Source organism: Lampetra fluviatilis, chromosome 9 (assembly GCF_964198595.1).
Source record: "Lampetra fluviatilis chromosome 9, kcLamFluv1.1, whole genome shotgun sequence".
NCBI lineage: Eukaryota > Metazoa > Chordata > Hyperoartia > Petromyzontiformes > Petromyzontidae > Lampetra > Lampetra fluviatilis.
The window spans coordinates 10,476,476-10,497,647 of NC_136283.1; the positions used below are offsets into that span (position 1 = coordinate 10,476,476).

At 44.3% G+C, this 21,172-nt stretch overlaps 1 protein-coding gene across 5 annotated transcripts in view; it reads right to left on the bottom strand.

Annotated features, from left to right (window-relative positions):
* LOC144934189 (tolloid-like protein 2) overlaps positions 1 to 21,172 on the bottom strand; it is a 172,870-nt gene that overhangs the window by 64,738 nt on the left and 86,960 nt on the right. For all 5 annotated transcript variants that reach the window (XM_078859758.1, XM_078859756.1, XM_078859757.1 and 2 more), the window contains 3 exons: positions 17,204 to 17,382; positions 14,358 to 14,463; positions 10,716 to 10,840 (listed from right to left, as the gene is read on the bottom strand). In XM_078859758.1, coding sequence (XP_078715884.1) covers positions 10,716 to 10,840; positions 14,358 to 14,463; positions 17,204 to 17,382 — 410 coding nt within the window. The remainder of the gene's footprint in view (positions 1 to 10,715; positions 10,841 to 14,357; positions 14,464 to 17,203; positions 17,383 to 21,172) is intronic.

The window sequence follows — 21,172 nt, forward strand, 5'->3', positions numbered from 1 at the left end:
TGCTGCTTAATATCTGCAAAGCAACACATTCTATTTGAATAAAGATTTCAATGAAGTTTATTTCCACTTTGGCAAAATATTTAAACACACACCTTTTGTCAAAGTGACTATTGTTTCATTATTGCAACTATTGTTTCACAATCTCCCATTAGAAATCCATACCTCCTTGCCTTTGCTTTTTCCTCCTCTGCCCATGTATAAGAAGCATGATCTCAAACCATAGACGATTACGTAACTTCAAGTGAATAAGGCCCTTTTTGTTTACTATGCCAGGGCAGCGTTTTCACCATGTGCTGCGACAATGCTGCCAACACAGTCATAGATCTTTTTCTTGAAAATTAAACAAATGAATTATTGTTCTTTTCTACGACAATGTTGGTTTAATAATATGAAAAAAACGATTTGATAAAATACTTCAATAGCAATTTAAGAAAACCTTTTGGAGCCCTCAAGAGACAATTTAGGAAACACTAACATGGTTTTTGCACCACATTTTAAAACTCCAAGATCTGTTTTACAGAAGGGTGAATATATAAAGACGAGAGTACCAAGCCAATCCATCAACAGCGAACTTAGCTTATCCTGAGTTAAATCCACAGGAAGCGCGTCCGATCCAGGTAGCGAGTGATGGTTCCGGGAGATGGACAGGCAGAGAGTAATCGGAACCGTTTGCAATGAAAACATTGCCATTTCCCTGCGCCATGAACAGCTGTGACCAAAGACCAACATTGCTTTTGTCACTGTTTACCACTAACTTTATTTAAGGACGCGACATTTAAATAATAAATACCATGATCAATGTCAAACTTGACCACGTTGGGACCTAAAAACAAAAAGTGCCTTTCATCAATAGCCACGGTCCAATCCCCAGGCTACTGCCGCCCCTCGGGGAGCCTGCGCTGTAACGATCCAGCCAGCACCGATCTCATCGCTCCGTCTCCTTGCTTGACGTGCTCTTCAAAATTGCCTCCATGCATGCATACGTACACACACCTACATGCTGATAATTATGCGCGTAACAATTCACGATTCAACTCTATCCTCATGCTCATTACACACGCATTCAATAATTAAATTGAGAAATCAACTGTTTAAAATGTGTGAAAATTACGTACCAATTGAAATGTAAACGAGACATTAAAAACGAGGAAATACATTCTTAAATTCAATCATGACAATTCATCAAAATTGTCAGGGGAGAGAGGGCGGGAAACATCACTCCACACCTGTTAGCATGACGACATGCATCTTGTCGTCATGTGTGGAGATTTATTAAACAGTAAATTTTTCATTCTCTCATGATGGTCATGCTCATTTTGGCTCGTGCTTATATCCACAGTTCAATAAATAATGGGCATTGCCTTCTTTTTCGAAGCATTTCAGGCACAAGGATGATTTAATAGAGGCTAATTCAGTGTACAGTATTTAAGCTAGGTGAAAGCTCATTGTGATAAACAGGACCTAATTCATGCGTTTTCCGGCCAAATATTTGAAAGAAACCAGCCTAATCACCAATCGTTTCTGCCAATTTGCCCTTTTTTCTGCTGAACGTTGGCAGAATGAGCTTCAGCCAATGCATACATGAGGCTCATTATTTTACAAGCAACACTGGGTGGCTGCAATAGGAGACGCCGATTCCAGCCAGTTGGTATCGACCAGAATCACGATTGGAACATATGGCCATTGCACTCACCACTAATGCCCAGTGCTTTGGCTTGGCTCAGTTCCACTCAAATCCCAATGTGACATTCATGCAAGAATGGAGTCTGGCAGGGTATGGTATTTTACCTAAGCCATAGGATATAAAGATCTTCCTTCCGTGACAGAATCCCTGTTAGAATTACTGCAGGAATCATGCAAAATGAAATCGTAGGAATAATATCTTATTCCTTCAGGAATTGTCCAGAATTAGCAGTAACCTGCTTAAAAGCATAAATTGGGGCATGCATGACCCATTTTTTGGCCACGGGTGAAATTGAGTTGGATGAAGAAAAGGAAATAATGACCAATCACAGCCTCTGTTGTTGCTGCCTACCACGGTTCCAATGAGTCATCCATCCATAAACCCCAGTTGACACGCTCCACCCACAGACAACATATGCACAGCTGCTAAATGTCGAGAGCACACTGATGCAAGACTCGCCTTTCACCTGTTCAAAAAAACCTGACAGAAAAATATCTCAATACCAGCATTCACACAAAAACATTGAGCTTAGAGAATACACATCCTATTTACTTTTGTTGATAGTCTATGCGATGTCTTCAACTTGTGTTAGTTCTCCGATCCATAGTTCATTTTTCTGTCTCTGTGTAGTTCCAAGCATGCAGCACTTTTTAGATTTTCCTAATATTTCTTTGTTAATCGCCATGTTTCCCGTTCATGTATGCCACAGTGGTCATAGGCACTGGTTAAACACCAGAGGTGGGACAAAGTCATTGTTATGCAAGTCCAAGTCGAGTCGCAAGTCATCAAATTCATGACTCGAGTCTGACTCGAGTCCAAGTCACATGACTCGAGTCCACATCTCATAGGTGGGACAAAGTCATTGTTATGCAAGTCCAAGTCGAGTCGCAAGTCATCAAATTCATGACTCGAGTCTGACTCGAGTCCAAGTCACATGACTCGAGTCCACACCTCTGTTAAACACCCGCTCTCTTGAGGTATATTGATTTGTTGCTTTCAACCATCAACTTCAGTTATCCACAATAACTTCAACCTGCACTTGCCTGCCTCCATTTCATATTTTTGACCACAGTCCACATTTCATTAAGTAATTTCATGCTCTAATCTCTCTGAGAGATAACTTACGGTTTTGCGTTCCGCTCATATTTACGTGAAGCCCAACTTTGCAACCTTCTTTATTGCGTTTCTAAAATCATCTAGCGGGGACGCGGCCCAGCGGGAGCGCATCCGCCGCTTGCCGCAGGGGTTCACGGTTAGAATCCGGGAACCCCGGCGGCCGCCCCCATTTAATACTGCGGCGTATTCAGCGTCATAATACTCCGTGCCGTCTGCTTCACAGTGGATGTTAAAGATCCGAGTGACCTCATTCACACGATTAGGCCATTTCGCTTGAGCATTATGGATCCGAATTTGAAAAGCTGCCCTCAAATGACTCAATAAGAACTGTACGTGGCCACAATTCCCCCCCCTCCCCCCAACTGCAACAACCTTTCCTGGGTAAGCAAGCAAATACAGCGAGAATAATTTCCTGTAATTAATGTCCATTGGTTGTTATGACTATGTCATCAGCATATATTTGTTATCGCAGTGGGGGGGGGGGGTACTAGCAGCAGGTGTGTGCCCCTCCGCTCTAAGTAATTAATCATCATTGAATCCCAACATGATTTCCACTCGTGCACCTACAGACGTATAACTACCGTGATGCATTACGCGCAAATAACTGGACGGCTGATAAAAGACAGCTGTGTAATAATAATGAAACAAATGGCAACGGTTGAAAAATGCAGAAGCAGCTGCCTTGTGTAAGTCACCAGCCGGTTAGCCAGTGCGCAGATGGCAGATCGTAGTGAGTAATGCTGCACAGTGATTCCAAGTAATCCCCATTGCTACTGCCGGCACATTGATGCAGTGTGGGTCTCGGTGTCATGAGAGTCCTCCGAAGCACATCTGCCACTATTCTCCTGCCCAGTTGCCCTGACTCTTCGGTAGCTAAGCGACGAGTTCAGGGTCAGGTGCGCCACAGAACCACCCGTCACATTTTCTCTTTTTTAAAGAACGCGATCGTGAGTAAATGTCATTTGTAAATAAATGCCCTATTATGCTATAAGAAACGCTCATTGTGTGTGCGTGCGCGCGCCTGTGCGTGTGTGCTTATGCGAGTGTGTGTATTTCGTGAAATGGTTCGAATGTTACAAATAAAAAATGCAGTAGCATCCGAACACTGGCAGCTTTAAACAAAAAAGTGTATTTTGCTCTAAATTTGTCTCTCAAATTTTATGGAACTTTTGGTAGCTAAAGCCATATCCACTTACAAATGGACACATCTCAAGAGAGCCCATTCTAGAGGCTGAAGTTGGACTCTTGGAAGGTCACCGGTGGTAAAGGCCTGTGATGTCCTATCTGGTCACTTACAATTTGAAGTGTGATTCCGTTCTTACGTAACTAGGGCGTCAACCACATGGCAAGTTGCGTGTGGCTTTTAGGAATATTCATCTTTTGCGTGGCACAGAGGAACATATGGCCCAGAGTATGCTTTACACTCTGTATGGCCCATGGGCTTAAATATGGTACCATGATGGGCAGGCTTCAACTGGGGCCACTGATGTAAAAGCCATCCACATTTAATCATCATGTTATCAGACTGCTAAGGATATAATACATTGTCTGCATATTCTGCCCCGCGAGCAACATGGTATGGGGCAGGCCTTCATCCAGCAGTAGATTGACAATGTGCTAAACATCATTATTTATTTATTACTTCTCTCAATCGGTATCACTCTCTCGTGTCTTCGATAACACCGCATTTCGAAAACATTGACTGTATCTGCCAACATTTCTTTATTGGCCTTGATAATGATCCCCAAATTGCGACTGAAAAATGCTGTCATATAATAGCTGCAGCTTTAATGAGACAGAAAAACTGCAGATCTATTTTCCTAATTGTTTCCATATCCTTTACTCTTTTCCTTGCCGTTCTCAGCAGTATATATACAGTTAGTCTTCGACCCCAACTATTTTTGTTTCTTAAGCACGACTGAAACCACAGTGTATGTACGTATGAACTTCTTTAGCACCGTACATAGCCAGCCGTGCTAATCGGAGGTGGCCACACCTCAATGACACGTCTACCGCTGTATTAACTTTATTCACTTAAATTAAGGATGTAACGCACTGCCTGCCGAAGTAGTGCATGGGAGGAGAGAACATGTAGGCTTTCGCGATCAATATCAATCATATTAGAGGTTTTTTTTGGGTTAAATCGTGTAAATATAAGAAAATGTGGTGGCCTCACAGTTCGTGAAAGGGAACCAAAGCCCGAAGTGTTCGGTTTAACAAAAGAGTTTGGCTCAGTTAATTTTTCAGCGGATTCAGCAAAATAAAACACGGTTTGAGTTAGCATTATAAGAAATTGTATCTCCATATTTTGTCATTTATTTAAGGTGCGAGTCAGATAATTAACAAAAGCAATGTTGTTTTTAGCCTTCCATTATACAATTCGGTAGCAACTGCATTCTCTTGCTAGATAAGTGGGTGCTTCTCAGCATTATTATATTTCATCTGATTAAGCCTCAGATCTGCAATCCTGGTAGGTATGACTAAAGTGCTCTCGTTTTCTTGAGCAGATGAATGTATAGTTTTCCCTTACCTTTTTATCCCTCACAATTTTGGCTGTTGAATAAAGTGAAAAATCACTCGAGTCGTTTATTTGTGCTGTCATGACGTTCTGTGCCTGAAATCAGCCTTCATGGACAAAACCCGACTTTACTTTACGAGCATGTAACCACAGTCGCATTCACAGGCTCGTAAAATCATGGAGGCAGCTATTTCCATAAGATCTGAAATGTCATAAGATAAACTTTTTATAAATCCAAAGAAAATATGCGTGTCCTTGTGAGATCACAAATGCGGACATGGCAGTGGTTGCTAGGGATTGCGTAATCACTCCCATTGCACCAGCCAATCAGCTGCCAGGAAGACAACCCATGCAACATGGCCACCATATAGTCACAAATGCAACACGGCCAGCATGACATCATCGCTTTGGGCTCTTTGGCCAGACTGTGGTATTTATGTTCGTCATGTTTATTTTATCCATTCGTCATGTTACTTACATTAATCATAATGTTATATTAATTAATTAAATCATAATGGTAAATTATTGTCAGTTGACCTTTACTTTAACAATTGTTCTACGAGTGGTCCTGTCCACCCCTACATTCTCTCTTAACTTTACGTGGATTTATTGTCTTAAGTTATTTATGAAATTTGACCTATGACTATTCTTAGCTTAGGCAATGCTGCCAAAATAGTCTCAATGCGTTACCTGGTATATTTTATTTTACAAAATGAATGCCTTTGTCTCTCCATTACATGTGTATGGACTGCAAAAGGAAGACTTTTTTATGCAATGCGAGTTGTGAGTCACACTGAAAAAAAATCTGTAAAAGACACACACTGTCCATTTGCGCTACAACGCACAAAATCTCGCCTTACACCACCAGTACTTAGGGGAGCAAGGACCGACACAATTTCAGCCATTAATTAGTGAACAATTCACTCCAACAGGAATCCCTCAACATGTGCTTAGCATCATCCACAACAAATAAACCAGTTTCATTTAGACAGCAGCAAGAGAAAAGCACACGCCTGTTACAGGAGGGTTTAACATTTTCCAGGGAAGGCTTATGCAATTTCCGAGTAATTTTCTAGTTTCTATGATGTATCCATGGCCCAAAACATTCCCAGTGATCTGCGTTTGCTGCCAAGCAATGTTGGCACAGCGTTACGAGATGTACATGAAGGGTGCACTTTGCCTGGGATTTGGCGTGTAATGGAGTCGTCCTCACCAATACACATCTCGCACTAAATAACGTCCCTGAGGTTTAATCGAGATGTGTCCCCCTCCCACAGGCCCTCCTGTGACTTCATAACCGCGCTTATTCAGTTGAGTGTCAAAACACGTTTTTCTGGGACGGTGGGGGGGAAAGTTGTGGAGAAATGTAAGAAATTAACATTTCTTTGTAACTGGCTAATTGCTTAATTAAAGTGTTATTTTCATAGAGATATACAGGAAATTTAAGGATGATGACACTGTAATTAATTTTCAGAGATATCTATTTCTGGGGTTTGTAAAACAAGCAGTGTGCGACAGCCATACAACTTAAGTAGCTACGGTCTGCATGTCGTAGTGTTTATATAGCAGTGAACGTTAATGTGTACCATGAAGCGAAGATGAGTTTTAGTGTGTAATTAAGGATGTTGTTGTCGTGTTGGTGTCAAAGTAATGTAACTCTGTGATTGGTTAGGCCAGCTGACCAATGGTTGAACGTAATCTGTTGGATAAAGTGTCACCTGTACACAGGTACATTACGATGGTGGAGGGCACGACTCAGATTGGACTTGCGTCTTTCAGGAATAAAAAAAAGAAGTCACGAAGCAAAAAGGGTGCGAGTTTTCTCAATTCCACCATCAGTTTAAACTCTTTTAAAAGCCGGTTAATATGAGAACATTCGTAGTGCGAGGGGCATTGCCTCTATCCCTGTTGGAATTCGTAATTTTTGTAAACCACAGCCTGCCATCCGCGAGTGGAAAAACAAATTCACAAATACCCGGATACTTCTCGGTCATTGGGTTCCCTCCCCCATTTGTGTATTGGACCAAGTTTACCTGCTTATTTGTTCATATAATGTGACGTGGTAATTGGGATCCTAATTTCTCTGCCTCTGTATTTCAGTTAACCGGAGTATTAATTGCCTCTTCAATCCTCTGTATATTGCTATATTAAAAGCAAAGGCAAGCCTTACGTGCTTGGTTAATCACAGTGGCTGGCACATTTTGGTGAGTGACTATAATTGTGATGAGCATTGTTATTATATTTCACACTACTGCGACGTAATTGGCTATATATAATTAGCAATTTAATTAGAATTTGGCACTGTGTGCAGACGATTATGAAAACATATAAATGGATCATTGTTACAGCATTGTCTTAATTTGGCCTCGTGTGAATGTGCACAAGCGCAAGCGTTCTGGATAGGTGCGTGCAATGCAATGCAAGCTGCATGTAACGTTTGTGCGAAATAGACATCGATTCATTCACTACAATTCACTATTATCCTCCCAATACCACACAAGTCAAAATTGTGCCCGTAAGAATCGGACATTTACAATTCATGTGCATAATGCACTCATGCAGATCATCATATATCACGTGCACATTTCAGGCAAATGGAAGGAACAGAAATGTACAAACAAAGACCGAAATATTATCAAGTACACACAGAGAGTAAAAACGAGACAATACAGAATTGATTCTTCTCCTGAAACGACCCACGCTAGGGGATTCATTTCATGCCTAGTGATGAACACAATTACACTCCATTGGTTTTATAAGAGTCGAGTTGCACATGATTAATTTTACGAACATGATTAGGAGTGAAATAAGTACCTCTGCCGTGGTTTTAATTTACAAAAACATTCCCCCCAGTTACAAAGAGACTCGGCATCGCTCCTGTGAAATCAGTGGCACGCACAGGTGTGAAAAACACAATGTGACAACATCGGTGTGTATGAGCCTTGGGATGGCGTCAATGAAGCCAGTGAAGTGGATCCAAGGGCTGGCTTTGCACAGCCGTCACACAAACACACCACGTGCCACGTGCAATCAGGGACCCCGGCACACGACAGGAGCCACGTGTCTCCCGGAGGAAGGGCGGAACGCATTGAAACATTACTAAAACATTCACTGTTGCAAATGGCACAAAGGCCTCGCTGGGCAAGACTTTCAATAGTGCACGGTGTTTTCTAGGAAATCTCAGGCGATTACAAACGCAATTTTAACAGCTTACAATTTGGTTTGGTGTGGAAGCATTTAAAATACAAGCATGAATTGGCACAGGCCTTCACAAGATACTGTTCAAGAGTCAGTCTTACACTCCAAATATAAATTAATTGTAGTTTTTTGTGTGTGTAGGTTTCCATAAATAATGTCATTTGTGGATTATCAGATGGTCCCCCACATTAATTTGCTGGTACTGTGTAATGCTTTAGAGCAGGCTGCAATGCATGATTTGCAATGCATGCCTTTACTGCTGTAATTACATAATTTACACATCAATAATTGCTCAACATATTAACACCAACATAGGTCGCAGACATTTAAAATCTCTGCAATAAAGGGCATACAAAAATACTAAAGCAAACTCTACATGTGCTGTGAATCTGGTGACCTGAGTTTTTTTATTTCTGGCCATGGCTAGCAGCAGTGGTGAATGCCATCTGATCCAATCCTGGGTCTCTCCCCTTAACTAACCCTCACCAACCAGCGTGGTGAAGCATATTGAAACAGCCCGCCTTGATCGAACATGGGGATAGACCTTCATTCAGCAGGGGACTTACAAAAGGCTGTAAACTGCTACTATTAGTCATTGTATGTAACAATTCACGGACAATAAATCTGCATTGTAAATTAATTAGAGGTAATCGCAATCACAGTTAAATCACCTCATGCTCCATTCAAGCAGAAGCATTTGAAGTTAAACCTGAAATGACCCATCAATAGAATCATAACCAATTATAGACATTAACAACCTTCAAACATTTGTCTCCGTATCTTTCAAAACTCCCAATAATTGTAGATGACACGTTAAAGAAATTACATTGTTTGTCATCAACAAATGTAACATAGTTTCATGGGAAAATTAATATACTATTTTACGTGAAAGATAAAAAAAAATCTGGGTATTCTTAGTTGATCCATCTTAATTCATCCCCATCCTCCCCATGTCCACGGCGAGTGAAAACAACACGTGCTACGTTACTAAATCACTTTTCTAGGTCCCAAAGCACGGACCATACTCCCCAGCACCGTGCTAACGTCAAGTAACCATTTCATATTTACAAACAACTCGAGTAACAGACACGTTGGCAATTCAAGGATCATTTCTGTGGGACATTTTCTGCAGTTGAACCAAGTTGCTTTTTGCTGTTTCGACCGTTTCCTGCTTCCTCTGAAAACGAGAGCCTCTGTGATGCACTTCACTAACCTCTGCTATTTAAATAGACAGTAAAGTCAAAGAAGCTCCCGGGCTCTCGGTTCTGCTCGTGACCCAGGGCCACTGGTCTAAACTCCGCATTCTAATGGCAGGGGGGTCACTATATTCAAAGGATGTCCACTGTTGACTCTCCACAAAGTGGTACTCATTATGCTGCAGCACATGCTCTAGCTGCTGTGCTGCATAGCTCTCCCATCGCCGTCAGGTTGTACGGCGTTGTCGTTCGGCGTGATGTCCGACATTCCGCTTCACGTGCTGGGAGCTTCCGCAGTAGCTGAGGGAACCGAAGAGGAAGCTTCCAGCACGTGTGCAGAGCAACAGAAAACACCATTATGAGACCTCCTATGCCAGTAGCAAGATACCTTTATACAAGGGATCATGTTTGCAATAACCACAACACAAGCAGTCAAATGCGGTTATTGCAAACATGATCCCTTGTATAAAGGTGTCAGTTTTGGTGCCAGATAAAAGGGTAAAAACCTATTACTATATTTTGCTACTGGCAAAGGAGGTCTCATAGTGTAAATGCTTACCCCGAGCTCTCAATACTCTGATAGTGCGTTGTTTTTTAGTTGTACGCCTTTTGGCGTCATCTGGTCCAACACCAGTGGAGACTAGGCTCTAAGAAAAGCTGTCTCTCGGGTGTGGACCAATCAATTTCAAGGACAGTGCATATCATTATCAGAGTTGTCTCTTTTTTGTTTACATTTTGACTGCTTGTGTTGTGGTTATTGCAAACATGATCCCTTGTATAAAGGTGTCAGTTTTGGTGCCAGATAAAAGGGTAAAAACCTATTACTAGAAAACACCATGCCAATGGACGCCATCAGCTAAGTCAAAGCCCTCGTGGGAATTTGAACTTTGCAACCTTCCAAGTGAGGTTAAGCACCATAACCACAGCGGGATTCGGCGTGGAAACAACAACAACAGCAGCAGTAGCAGCACGTTGGGACGAGCTCGCTCGCGTGAGCACTCACCTGGGCAGCGGTACAGCTTTCTGGCTTGGGCGATGTCCCCCTGGCTCAGACGTGTCCTCTGGCCGATCGCCGGTCTCACTCCGCTGTCGTCCGGCCGGGGAAGAATGGTGTCCAGGAATATTCCCCTGTGGAGACGGCACCGTGAAGATGAGGGTGCGTAGCAAACAAAGACAAAGATCCCCTGTATAGCCTCGACAGGCTGTAGGGGCAAGTGCTGTTAGCGAGCACCTATGAAGGCCGGAACGGTACACGAGGGGGTGGGTGGCCAGCACCACGCCCGACTGCCTTTGTCTCCCCAGTGGCGATGTTTACACACCGCACCAGGTACTCATTTTAGGCTGAGTCGACCTAGAGGAGGCCCAGGACCGGTTTAGATAATCGTCACTGGTGTTGACCCGTGAGCGGGAATCGAACCCGGGTCGCCAGGTTCATAGCGCAGTGCGCTATGAACCTGGCGACCCGGGTTCCCCACACACACACAGACACACACATACACACACACACGGAGCACAGACGCGGAGCACAGACGCCCAGACCAACAGTTTTGCCTCATCCACACAGTGCAACCACCCCACCGCAGGTCCAAACACCTTTTCCTCTCTCTGCTTTCTTTGCCCGACTTTGAAAATCTCTCCAATAATCTTTTCCCAAGTTCTAATCATCTTGCTCACTTCTAGAAACGAACACCTTCAATCGAGCTGGCCGCTTGGAGTTTTCGGCCTGTGCTCAGTAACCGTGATTCCCCAAAAAAAACCAGCCGTGTTTGGATTCAGGAGGGTACCCACCCCCCCCCCCACGAAACTCGCACGCGTCCTCCTGATGGCCGGAGAACGAAGCTCCCTGGGCACGCGACAGCCACAAATAGTAGCGATCTGCGCAAACGTGAGGCACGGTGTGATGCTCCGACTCACTGGCTAACCGTGCGTTGTTGCTGCGGGGAGATAGCATAACTGACAAACTTGGACATGGCGTTTGTGTTATTTATTTTGGGTTCTGTTTGGTGACAATTTCTCCCCCTCGCCCCCTCCCTTCCTCCACTTTGTTCCCCATTTTGCTCCCTCCCCACGAAACGCTGCCCCCCCATCGTTCCCCCGACCACGGTAGAGCGGTGAGCCCAGATGCCTTCGTCCGGTCCCTAATTTTGAGGGTGCATCACGCCTGGCCTGTTTATACGTCACGTGTTGTTCCGCCCTCGTTTTGATGTCCCCGCCGTATTCTGTGTTCTTGACAAACGACAACAAAATTCTTACAATCAAAAAAACTGTCCGCATTATTACGCTCGTGATATACGCACGGAACGAATTATTACTTGTGATTCACTTGGGATTCACTTGAAATGCCTAAACAAGGCTGTGCTGAGACGTGGCCAGGAGATGGCAGTACAGCAAGTAGGTTCTTGGGATTATCTATACGGACTGCTCTCCTCCCTGTGCTTGGATTTTCTCTCGGGTTGACGCCAGCTTCCTCCCGCGTGCAAGACGCCTGCTTTTGTGGAATTGATCGAGGGTCCCACGACAGCACCCTCGTGAAAAAGTATAATCCTCAGCGAAGGCCTTCCTTGGACAAAGGGCATTGTTATCGTGTAAATAACACAAGTAACGCTAGAGGGAAATGTCCTAATTGTTTCACAAAATGTAATTGTTCAAAGTGTGAACAAAGCACGCAAAAGCACGTGCAATTATATAGGTCTGCACTTTCACTGGCTTTTAACGTTTTAAATTGCACAGTACAATTCACAGAATGTCCACCTTGTTGCATTGATTTAAAGCTTTCGTGACTGCAGGGATTCATATTCTTGGTTCTTTCGATAAAGTCACGTAGAATGGAAATATTATTTATTATTAAACTGTTATTGCAGATTACCGGGATAAACTCTGCACGCTGCACTTTGCACGTCACGTAAACTGTGTAGCGTTTCGGTTATAACAAAGCTATCGGTACACCGTTTCTATGATGAGTTTTGTTCAAAAAAGAATGATCACGTTTTAGCTTCTGTGCGAAAACATGTTATTTTACTCGACGATACATAGAAGGAGAATAAGGAAAAACCCAACAAGCGAATTGTCTTTTATTGCACGGCAATTACATGGCAGGGGGTTTGGTTTTCACACCGCTTGGAAACGATGCCTGCTGGCTGCATTACAATACAGCTCATTTATAACCGCTGTGAGTGATGGGGAGGATATGTAACCCTCAGGGATGTGATGCTCCTTGAAGGGCCATCACTGCATTTACAAGGATTTCTCAGGAGCATCAGTGCTGTTTAAATAACATCCTCCAAAGATTCCATTGCAGATTAAGTCTTTTGTCGCGTTGTGCAATAGCTGTCATTTTCCATTCTGCCCACTGAGAGCTAAACACCAGGCTTCCTCGACCTTTTAAACAGGCAGCACAATTGGATCTATTGACAATACACACTATGGGGTCCTCATGGACACATACGCGCACACACGCACACACACACACGCATCCGGGCACACGCTCTCCGCACGCACGCTGGTGGATTTTCAATCCCAACTTTTTTTAGCTGCTCGACATCTCCGTGGCAAAAGATGCATTTGTTTTCATCATTCATCATTTTGATTTTACGAATTGTCTTCAATAACATTTTGTCCACTTCATAAATACTTGCAGAGATGAAAAAACTTGGAAGTTTTGGCAACTGGAACACGTTCGTGTAAGTTGCATTTGAAGACAAAGATTGTCATGGAAATGACTTTTGAAAAAACACGGAAAAAAAAGCACGTGACGGTTTTTTTCACATTCAACTAACTTTCTCATTCTTTCTGTTTTCATGAAGGACGAAACATATATATAGTACTTTAATTCAAGTGACATGTTAATGCAGCAGTAATGGACTGCTATAAATACCAAATTGCTAATACATATACAGTCGTTTAATAATAACTGAAGAAGTGATTAGAATCATCTTACATGACTGAAATAAGTTGAGCAATTTCCCAAGGAATTAACACAGTAACACAAATTGGCCATTTGTAAATTGATTTAACTGGCTTCAGAGCTGAAACCACGGATGTTTTTAGCCATAGAGACAGATAACTGCGGCTCATTTTCAGGGCATTTCCATATTGTGTGCCACGGAAACGTGACTGCGTCATGGCATACAAGTGAGAAAGGTGACATGCGACTTTATTTCCATTTATTTTCTGACATTTCACGGAACCTTTTGATTCCTGCCCCTTGACCGAGCAAGCGAGTGAGGGGGGTTCTGGGTGGCATGTCTTCTGCATGATCCTCCTCCTCAACACGGATTGAGTGCAAGTGTGAGGTCGAGCGTGAATGTGAGTAGGAAGGTGAATGGGAGGGTGAGTGGGAGGGTGAGTGGGAGTGTGAGGGTGAGTGGGAGCGTGAGTGTGAGGGCGAGCATGAGGGTGAGCATGAGTTGGGAGGGTGAATGCGAGTTGGGAGGGTTAATGTGAGTGTGAATGTGAGTGGGAGGGTGAGCGTGAGTGGGAGGGAAATTAAGAGGGTGAGCACGATTGGAAGGGTGATCGTGAGTGGGAGGGCGAGTAGGAGGGTGTGTGTGAGTGGGTGAGTGAATGAGAGGGTGCGTGTGAGTGGGAGAGTGAGAGGGAGGGTGCGTGAGAGAGGGAGTGGGAGGGTGAGTGTGTCAGCACTCACCGTGAGAAGGTGTTGCGTGCGTAGTGCATGATGCTGTCAAAGTCGTACGACTCCCCCAAAGAGTCAACCTCCCCTGGCTCCATCTTCAGAAAGTTATACTCCTGCCCTGTGTGGACCAGCATGCAATGAGTTCCAATATTCACAAGCCCCCAGTTCACTTTTCAATTCAATGTCCATCGCTAAGCCGTCAACTGTTTTACAAGGGATGCCTAGTTATATCGCTGTAGTTACGTTGTCATAATATTACACATACCAGTTTTGAAATGTACGTGCTTTGGATATCGGAGTATGAACTGAAATGAGTACACAGGCAGGCAGGAAATTAGAAGGGTAGAATAATAAGGTACGTCAAACCCGATAACAGCTCAATGAGATATTGCATCTTTGGAAAGGGAGAAAATATGTTTACATAAAACATGACCCTTGGGTTTTAAGATAAGACAGCATCTTGTTAAAATGTACTCACAAAGTACAAACTGTTTTGCACATTAAGTGGCCATGCAGAGGTTATAAACCTCCCTCAACCTGCGTACCGGAATTAAACCTGGATGGTTGCCCACATCTGTACACAAGATCCCAGCAGCGTTGACTCCGTGCCTTACACACATAGCCATTACCGAGTAGGCTAAGTCACAGCGAACTCATTTGTTTACGCGTGCGACCCCACACCATGCAAAGCATGCCCATGGCTCTGGGGGGATGGTGAATTCTAATCGTTTACTCCAATACAAGTATCTTGTGGCACAAGGCCAAATTGTGCATTATAATCCATGTTTAATTATAACAAAACCTATTTGTTATTAAGCATCACCAGCTCACACATTCCTGTAATCAGTTTTCAACTTGCCCATTCTCATTGAGCCGCGTGGCTCATTAAATGAAAAAAATGTTTAGTCCTTATTAAGATTCATTTTTACCTGAATGATTTTTTTTAATTACAGCTCATATATTCAAGCATAAATTATGGACGTATTTGCATTACAAAAAAATATTTAGAAAGCAAACGGACAAAACATATGCGAGCAATTTTACTCCACTGCTTCAGATCCTGAAACTGGCCGGATTCTCCAGTTGAGTAGTAAATGCCAGCGGATAGTTAATGAGCCCACAGGACACGCGACTCCAGATGCACGCTCCTCCCCACCAGTGTTACAGGGCTCGTTAACGAAACCACCGAGCGGTGATCATCCCACTGCCTTGAAGATGCCCCACGTCTTAGAAGTCACTTCATTTTACAGGCCACATGTCTCAGACTTGCCTTTGGCACGACACTCAAAGCTGCCTTTATGGACCAGCAGTGGATTTTACAGGACAGTGCTCAACATTTGGGCCCCCATTTACATTACACATTGCATAAACTCGACACTTTGCTGATGAAACTCCTTCAGTGTTGTTGACATGCATAGAGTTTTTGTTATTGTGCTGGTACACCAAGGCCAACGCCGTATCACACATTTTTATTCACGTTACACATCTCCGGCATTTGAATTTAACATCGAGTAGCTAATTTCCTCTGTTTAACCACTCGGCATTAAGCTCCCATATTATCTTACGTAACGTTACATACACTCTTTGGGTCTTTCGGTAAAGTCACGAAAGCTTTAAGTCAAGATTTAACGTTACATAGTAATGCAAAACTAAGCGTCCATTTGTAGTTTCCCCCTGCAGTCACAGGTGACAGGGCTGGGCCTCCACGCGCTCACGCGAGAGCGTGTTTGTTAGGCGTTCGCCGCACAGGCGCGGCACAAGCGTGGCACAAGCGTGGCACAAGCGTGGCACAAGCGTGGCACAAGCACCGCAGTCTGCGTGCTGCTAGGCCACTGCCCTGCAAACAGCTTCAAAAACATGAGCAGCCCAGCATCATCCCAAACCTCAACTCGTCTTTACATTGCAATTTGGGATTTAGGCTGCGACTCAAAACAAACAATTACAGTACTTGCAAACCATATCACAGAGACACTGGTGTTAATTTTACGACGTGGAATTCCTCGTCAAAATTATTGTGCAGCACTGGGAATCAAAGCATCACTCCCCACGACGTTAAGACCCAACCGGCAGGCTTCCCTAGCCGAGCTGCTTCGGAGGTTCATCTGGACCAGTGATCATTTTGTTAATGAAATTGGTGACGAAAATATTAATGGAGGGTAATTTTTACTCGTTTTATTTTAGTCAATGATGACTATGAGCGGATAAAAATAAGGCAGCGTGCCGATGACTACGGCCGGCCCACCAAGATCAACGCTGGACTCAATGAAAGTAACTACTGTCCCGTACTGTTGTCTGAATGAAGATGCACACCGAGATAATTCAGGACCGTGAATAGGGACTGCAGTGCATTGAGGAAGGCCACAACTGGCTGATTGTGGCTGACTTGATCATATTTAAAGGGGGGCAGGAATAGCTCAACCCCCTCACGGACACATTTATTAAAAGCCAATAGTGTTTCGGCTAAATGTTTGACTGCTTTAATCGACCAGACTAATGTGAACGACTCCATAAAATCCACCGGCTAGGACTTGATGAAAGCTGCACAGGTTGACAGTCGACTCGACTAAGACCATGTATAAACAGACACTCATTCATGGAGTTGGCCAAACATCCACAATATAGGACCACAGAGCTTGGTTGGACAATTATTGGCACCGGTTGTGGCTGCAATCCCCTCTTGGCTGTGGTTTCCCCGTGCCTCCGTGCAAAAAGCCGTTCCAACAAATCGCACAGCGTTTCGAGATGCATTTGTGCATGAATGTTGCCACATACAAATAAAAACACCTGATAATATAAAAAAAAATTGACACGAACACCGTTCTCAACTAAGCGCTGTGTGCGGGCTCGGCGGCGCCCACCTGGCTGAATGTTCGCCTTGATGATGGTGACGTGGTCGTCCCGGTCGGGCCGCGTGTGCTCGTGCCAGAACCCGATCACGTGGCCCAGCTCGTGCACCACGATGCCGAACTTGTCGCAGTTCTTGCCGATGGAGATGGCCTGGGGACCGCCGCCTCGTCTCCCCACGTACGAGCAGCAGCTGCAATCAGAAAAAGGCCATGGAGCAGCATCAAATCAAAGTTCAAAGTTCACTTATTAGGTAAAGTCCTGTGAGCCATTCGGCTCTTGAATCGGGTGCAACCGCAACAAACAAAAAAACATGAACAAGAAAACATCTTAAAGTGACTATGTGCAAACAGAAAATCCAAGAAAAGACAGCAAAATATTGCAAAAAAATCACCGTACACCAACCCTGTGCAAAAATCCCAGTGGGATGCAAGTCAAACAACAACAACAACCATAAGACAACTTAGATTAAGGCCATCAGTCTAACTCTGTACTACAACAAACAAACGTGGCCAAACCAAGAACTTTTCGAAAATCACCAAAATAAAGCCATAAAAGCAATGAAACAGTGGTCATAGGAACTGTGACCGAATTTTCACAATAAACGACATAAACAACATGTACTACCAAACTCTGCAGCCATAGCTGGCTGCATGAGTCACTCCACAACAGTAGGAGCATCGGTCGGAGTATCAACATTTTTCAATGCACCGTTAAGATCAGCACACTAAATCAAAACACAGATCATACTATGCATACTTTGCATACTTTGCAGCGATCATCCAGAGCGAAACATTGTATTTTAGGCCAATAAATTGCAGTGGCAGCTATGGGTGTACAACTCCTCTAGGGCAGTTTTGAGTGAAGAACTCATAGGTAGTAATTCAATCGCCAGTTGCAACCTCTTGCATGGGTCTATGTGACACTCCCCTATCAGGCTCTGTTATAAACTTTAAAGTTGCTTCCTCATGTCTTGCTATGGAGACATTGGCATCCTCGACATGCACCTATACTCAAAGCCCCCCCAAAAAAGTTGATTTGCTGGTTTCTTTGGCAAGATTATTTTAAAACGCTCACACTGGCAACGCATTGTTGTATGAAAGCAGGCAATCATGCGAACGTGCTTAAAACATTACCCGTAACAGCCAGTGAACCGGGCACTTTCCAAAATCGACATCAGCTGACTTGGCAACGAGAGGGGGAGATTACCGCAATTATGGGTGCAGCGCGCACGACACTCTGCACGGGGTCAACCGGACCACGCCGGAACGCACGGAGGGCTCGTAGGTGCTGCAGAGACTTCGGCGCGTTTGGCAAACCGACCGTGGGGGGTGCACAGTTAGCCAGGTGCTCCAGCGGGGTTTACTGCTCCAGGACCGAGGCATTTAACATGGATGGAGACAAAGTAGTGTGGCGCCACGTGGGCCTCGTGTTACGTGACACGGCCGTGTGGTTTGACAGATGTTTTTTTGCCTATAGAGTCTGTTCTACTATAATGCGGTAGTTGCATTACTGAAAAATACTGCGTTATGGCGAATTACTAAAAAATCGAGATATTGCAATTCAAAATTACGTTCCAAGGACTAAAATAATCTCATACAATATCCGTGGAGTATTATTCTGCTGCGAGAGTGGTTATTAAATGGAGAGACTAGCATCTACTTTATTCGCACTAAATCTCGGTATGCTGTCATGTTGTAAATGATCAGCACACTGAGACTCGCAATCCAGAAGTCATCGGCTCGATTTTACATCCCGGTGCAATATTTTAAATAATGGGCACATTTCTTCGTTGCCCCGCCTGTGCCCACCGCAGCTCGTGCGTGATGGGGTAAAAAGTGTGGGTACCTCTCCCACGATATCCGGCAAAGAGGAGACCAAACAAGCTCTAGAGGGGCTCTCTAGCACCACTCCACATAATGCAGGGCTGCACCCTTACCCTTTATTACTATGCCCCTGCCATGGGAATGTGTAATTTCCAAGACTGTCTGAACCCCAGCCAATGTATAATCAGAATTTGAATATTAATTTATACTGAAGGAATCCGATGAGCTATAAAGCTCTTTTTCACAGATGTCCAACATTGGCAACCAAAGAAATGGAGGGCACCTGAGAGAGGACGCGCACCGAGGAGATGGAGCAATGAATCAGCCCGTGTGCAGGTGCCGGGTGGATAGTCACATCGCAGGATCATGAGATACGGGGGGTGGCTTGGAGAAGCCTTTATCCATTCGTGGATTAGATGTGGCTGATGATGACAGAAGTGGTTTTCAGTATCGATGTTTCTACAAACCTGTCTTTAATCTATGCTAGATGCTCCAGAGAGAATCAAAGGCATGGCAAGGGCCAAGGCTGGTTATCAGACATGGCCATTCGCTCGGTACATAGAGAAATGGGCAACCAGGCCATTGTCAATGCATTAGCCGATCCTGGACGATGACGAGGCCTCGGCTTGGCTGACAAATACTGGGACGAGACTATTATGTAACTGTTGGCTCGGAGGCCTGCCTGCTTCCGGTTGTATATCAAAGACAACTATGAGCTGAGGTGGTCATGAATGTGAGCAAAATGTTTTTTTATATATATATTTGTGCATTTCTTTAGCGCTGCGCCCCACAATGGGAGAATTCCCGCTGACATGCTTCTTGTAACGGCTCGTAACTTTGAGGGAAAGGCAGGCCGAACGTCAGATGCCAGGCTTGGCAACGATACACAGAGGCAACCCTGAGAGGCTGCCAAGAATGTTAATGGGGCCGAGCCACTTCCTAGTGCCAGCCGACGCATGCCCCCCCCCCCCCCGTCTTTGATCGCACTTCAAGGCAGAAACTTCACATGCAACTTTGATGCCCTCTCATTTACCGTGTTTCTGAAAGGTCACAGATAAGAACATCCAAGTCGCGCGCTGAAAAAATGGAAATATCAAGACACAATTCCGCCGTGAATGAGTGACGTGCCGCGAGTCGTTTATTTGACAAATACGTGTCTGAGAGTGTACACTCCGCGCGTGTTCTGCATTCCTTCTCCCAGAATAGATGTTTAAGCTTGAAATGAACTAAATTTAACTCCGTCTCCCACGTAATATGGAATAAGCGGAACCTACTGCGTTGTGAAATCTTACGAGTGGGAAATGCGTTCCAGATGATGTGGGTGTGTTTCACTCGCCACGTTGGCATTCAGTCGTACCAGGGCACTCATCACACTTTATCACAATAAATGTCGCGTGAAATAATATTAAGTTTTCAAGTTGTTTATGCGGCGCTGTACTTTTGGCATGGCCACATAAATCAGCAATGACTTCAAGCGGAATCGCACCTCTCCCTAGAAACAAAACAACGTCCCCCAGCACCAGAGAGAGGGCAATGGCAGTGTTCATATCTGGTGTTGGTTGTTTTCTAACATTAAGGCTTCAATTCCACCCATCGCCATGGTAGTGAGCGACCTTTATTAGCCGACAGTTTATCTGCCGCGTGCAGTTAACATTCATCATACTGCGTGCGGAAGGGGGGGGGGGTCAGAGGTAATGCGAATACTCCGGTGTAAAATTGCATTTAATTATCATCTGTGGGCTACGGCAGGCATGAGAATATTTAAAAGGCGGCAGCAGAATGCTGCGCTAATCACCGTGGCGCTATTCTGCCGGTGGTTCTGTACCTGTCTCAGCATTCCTGAAAACCCCCCCGTCGCCCTGGTGTTCACGCACACTCAGCGGCTACCCCCGGCCCCACGTGTATTCTTTATTTGGCTCCAACAGCTGTTTTTTAGTTCCAGCGGTTGAAAATAGACCTCATCCTATATAAAAGGTTTGTAAATGTTGTTCCCCACTTCTCCGTAATCACGGCGTCACACCTGCTTCTCCGAGGCGGGGGGGGGCAGAATAAAATAAATGTTTGGAGAAAACCTGACACCTATTCCATAAAATATGTGCTTGGTAAACCCGCTCTACAGCTATTAGTACAGCAAGTGGATTGCCTACCTATCTGTAT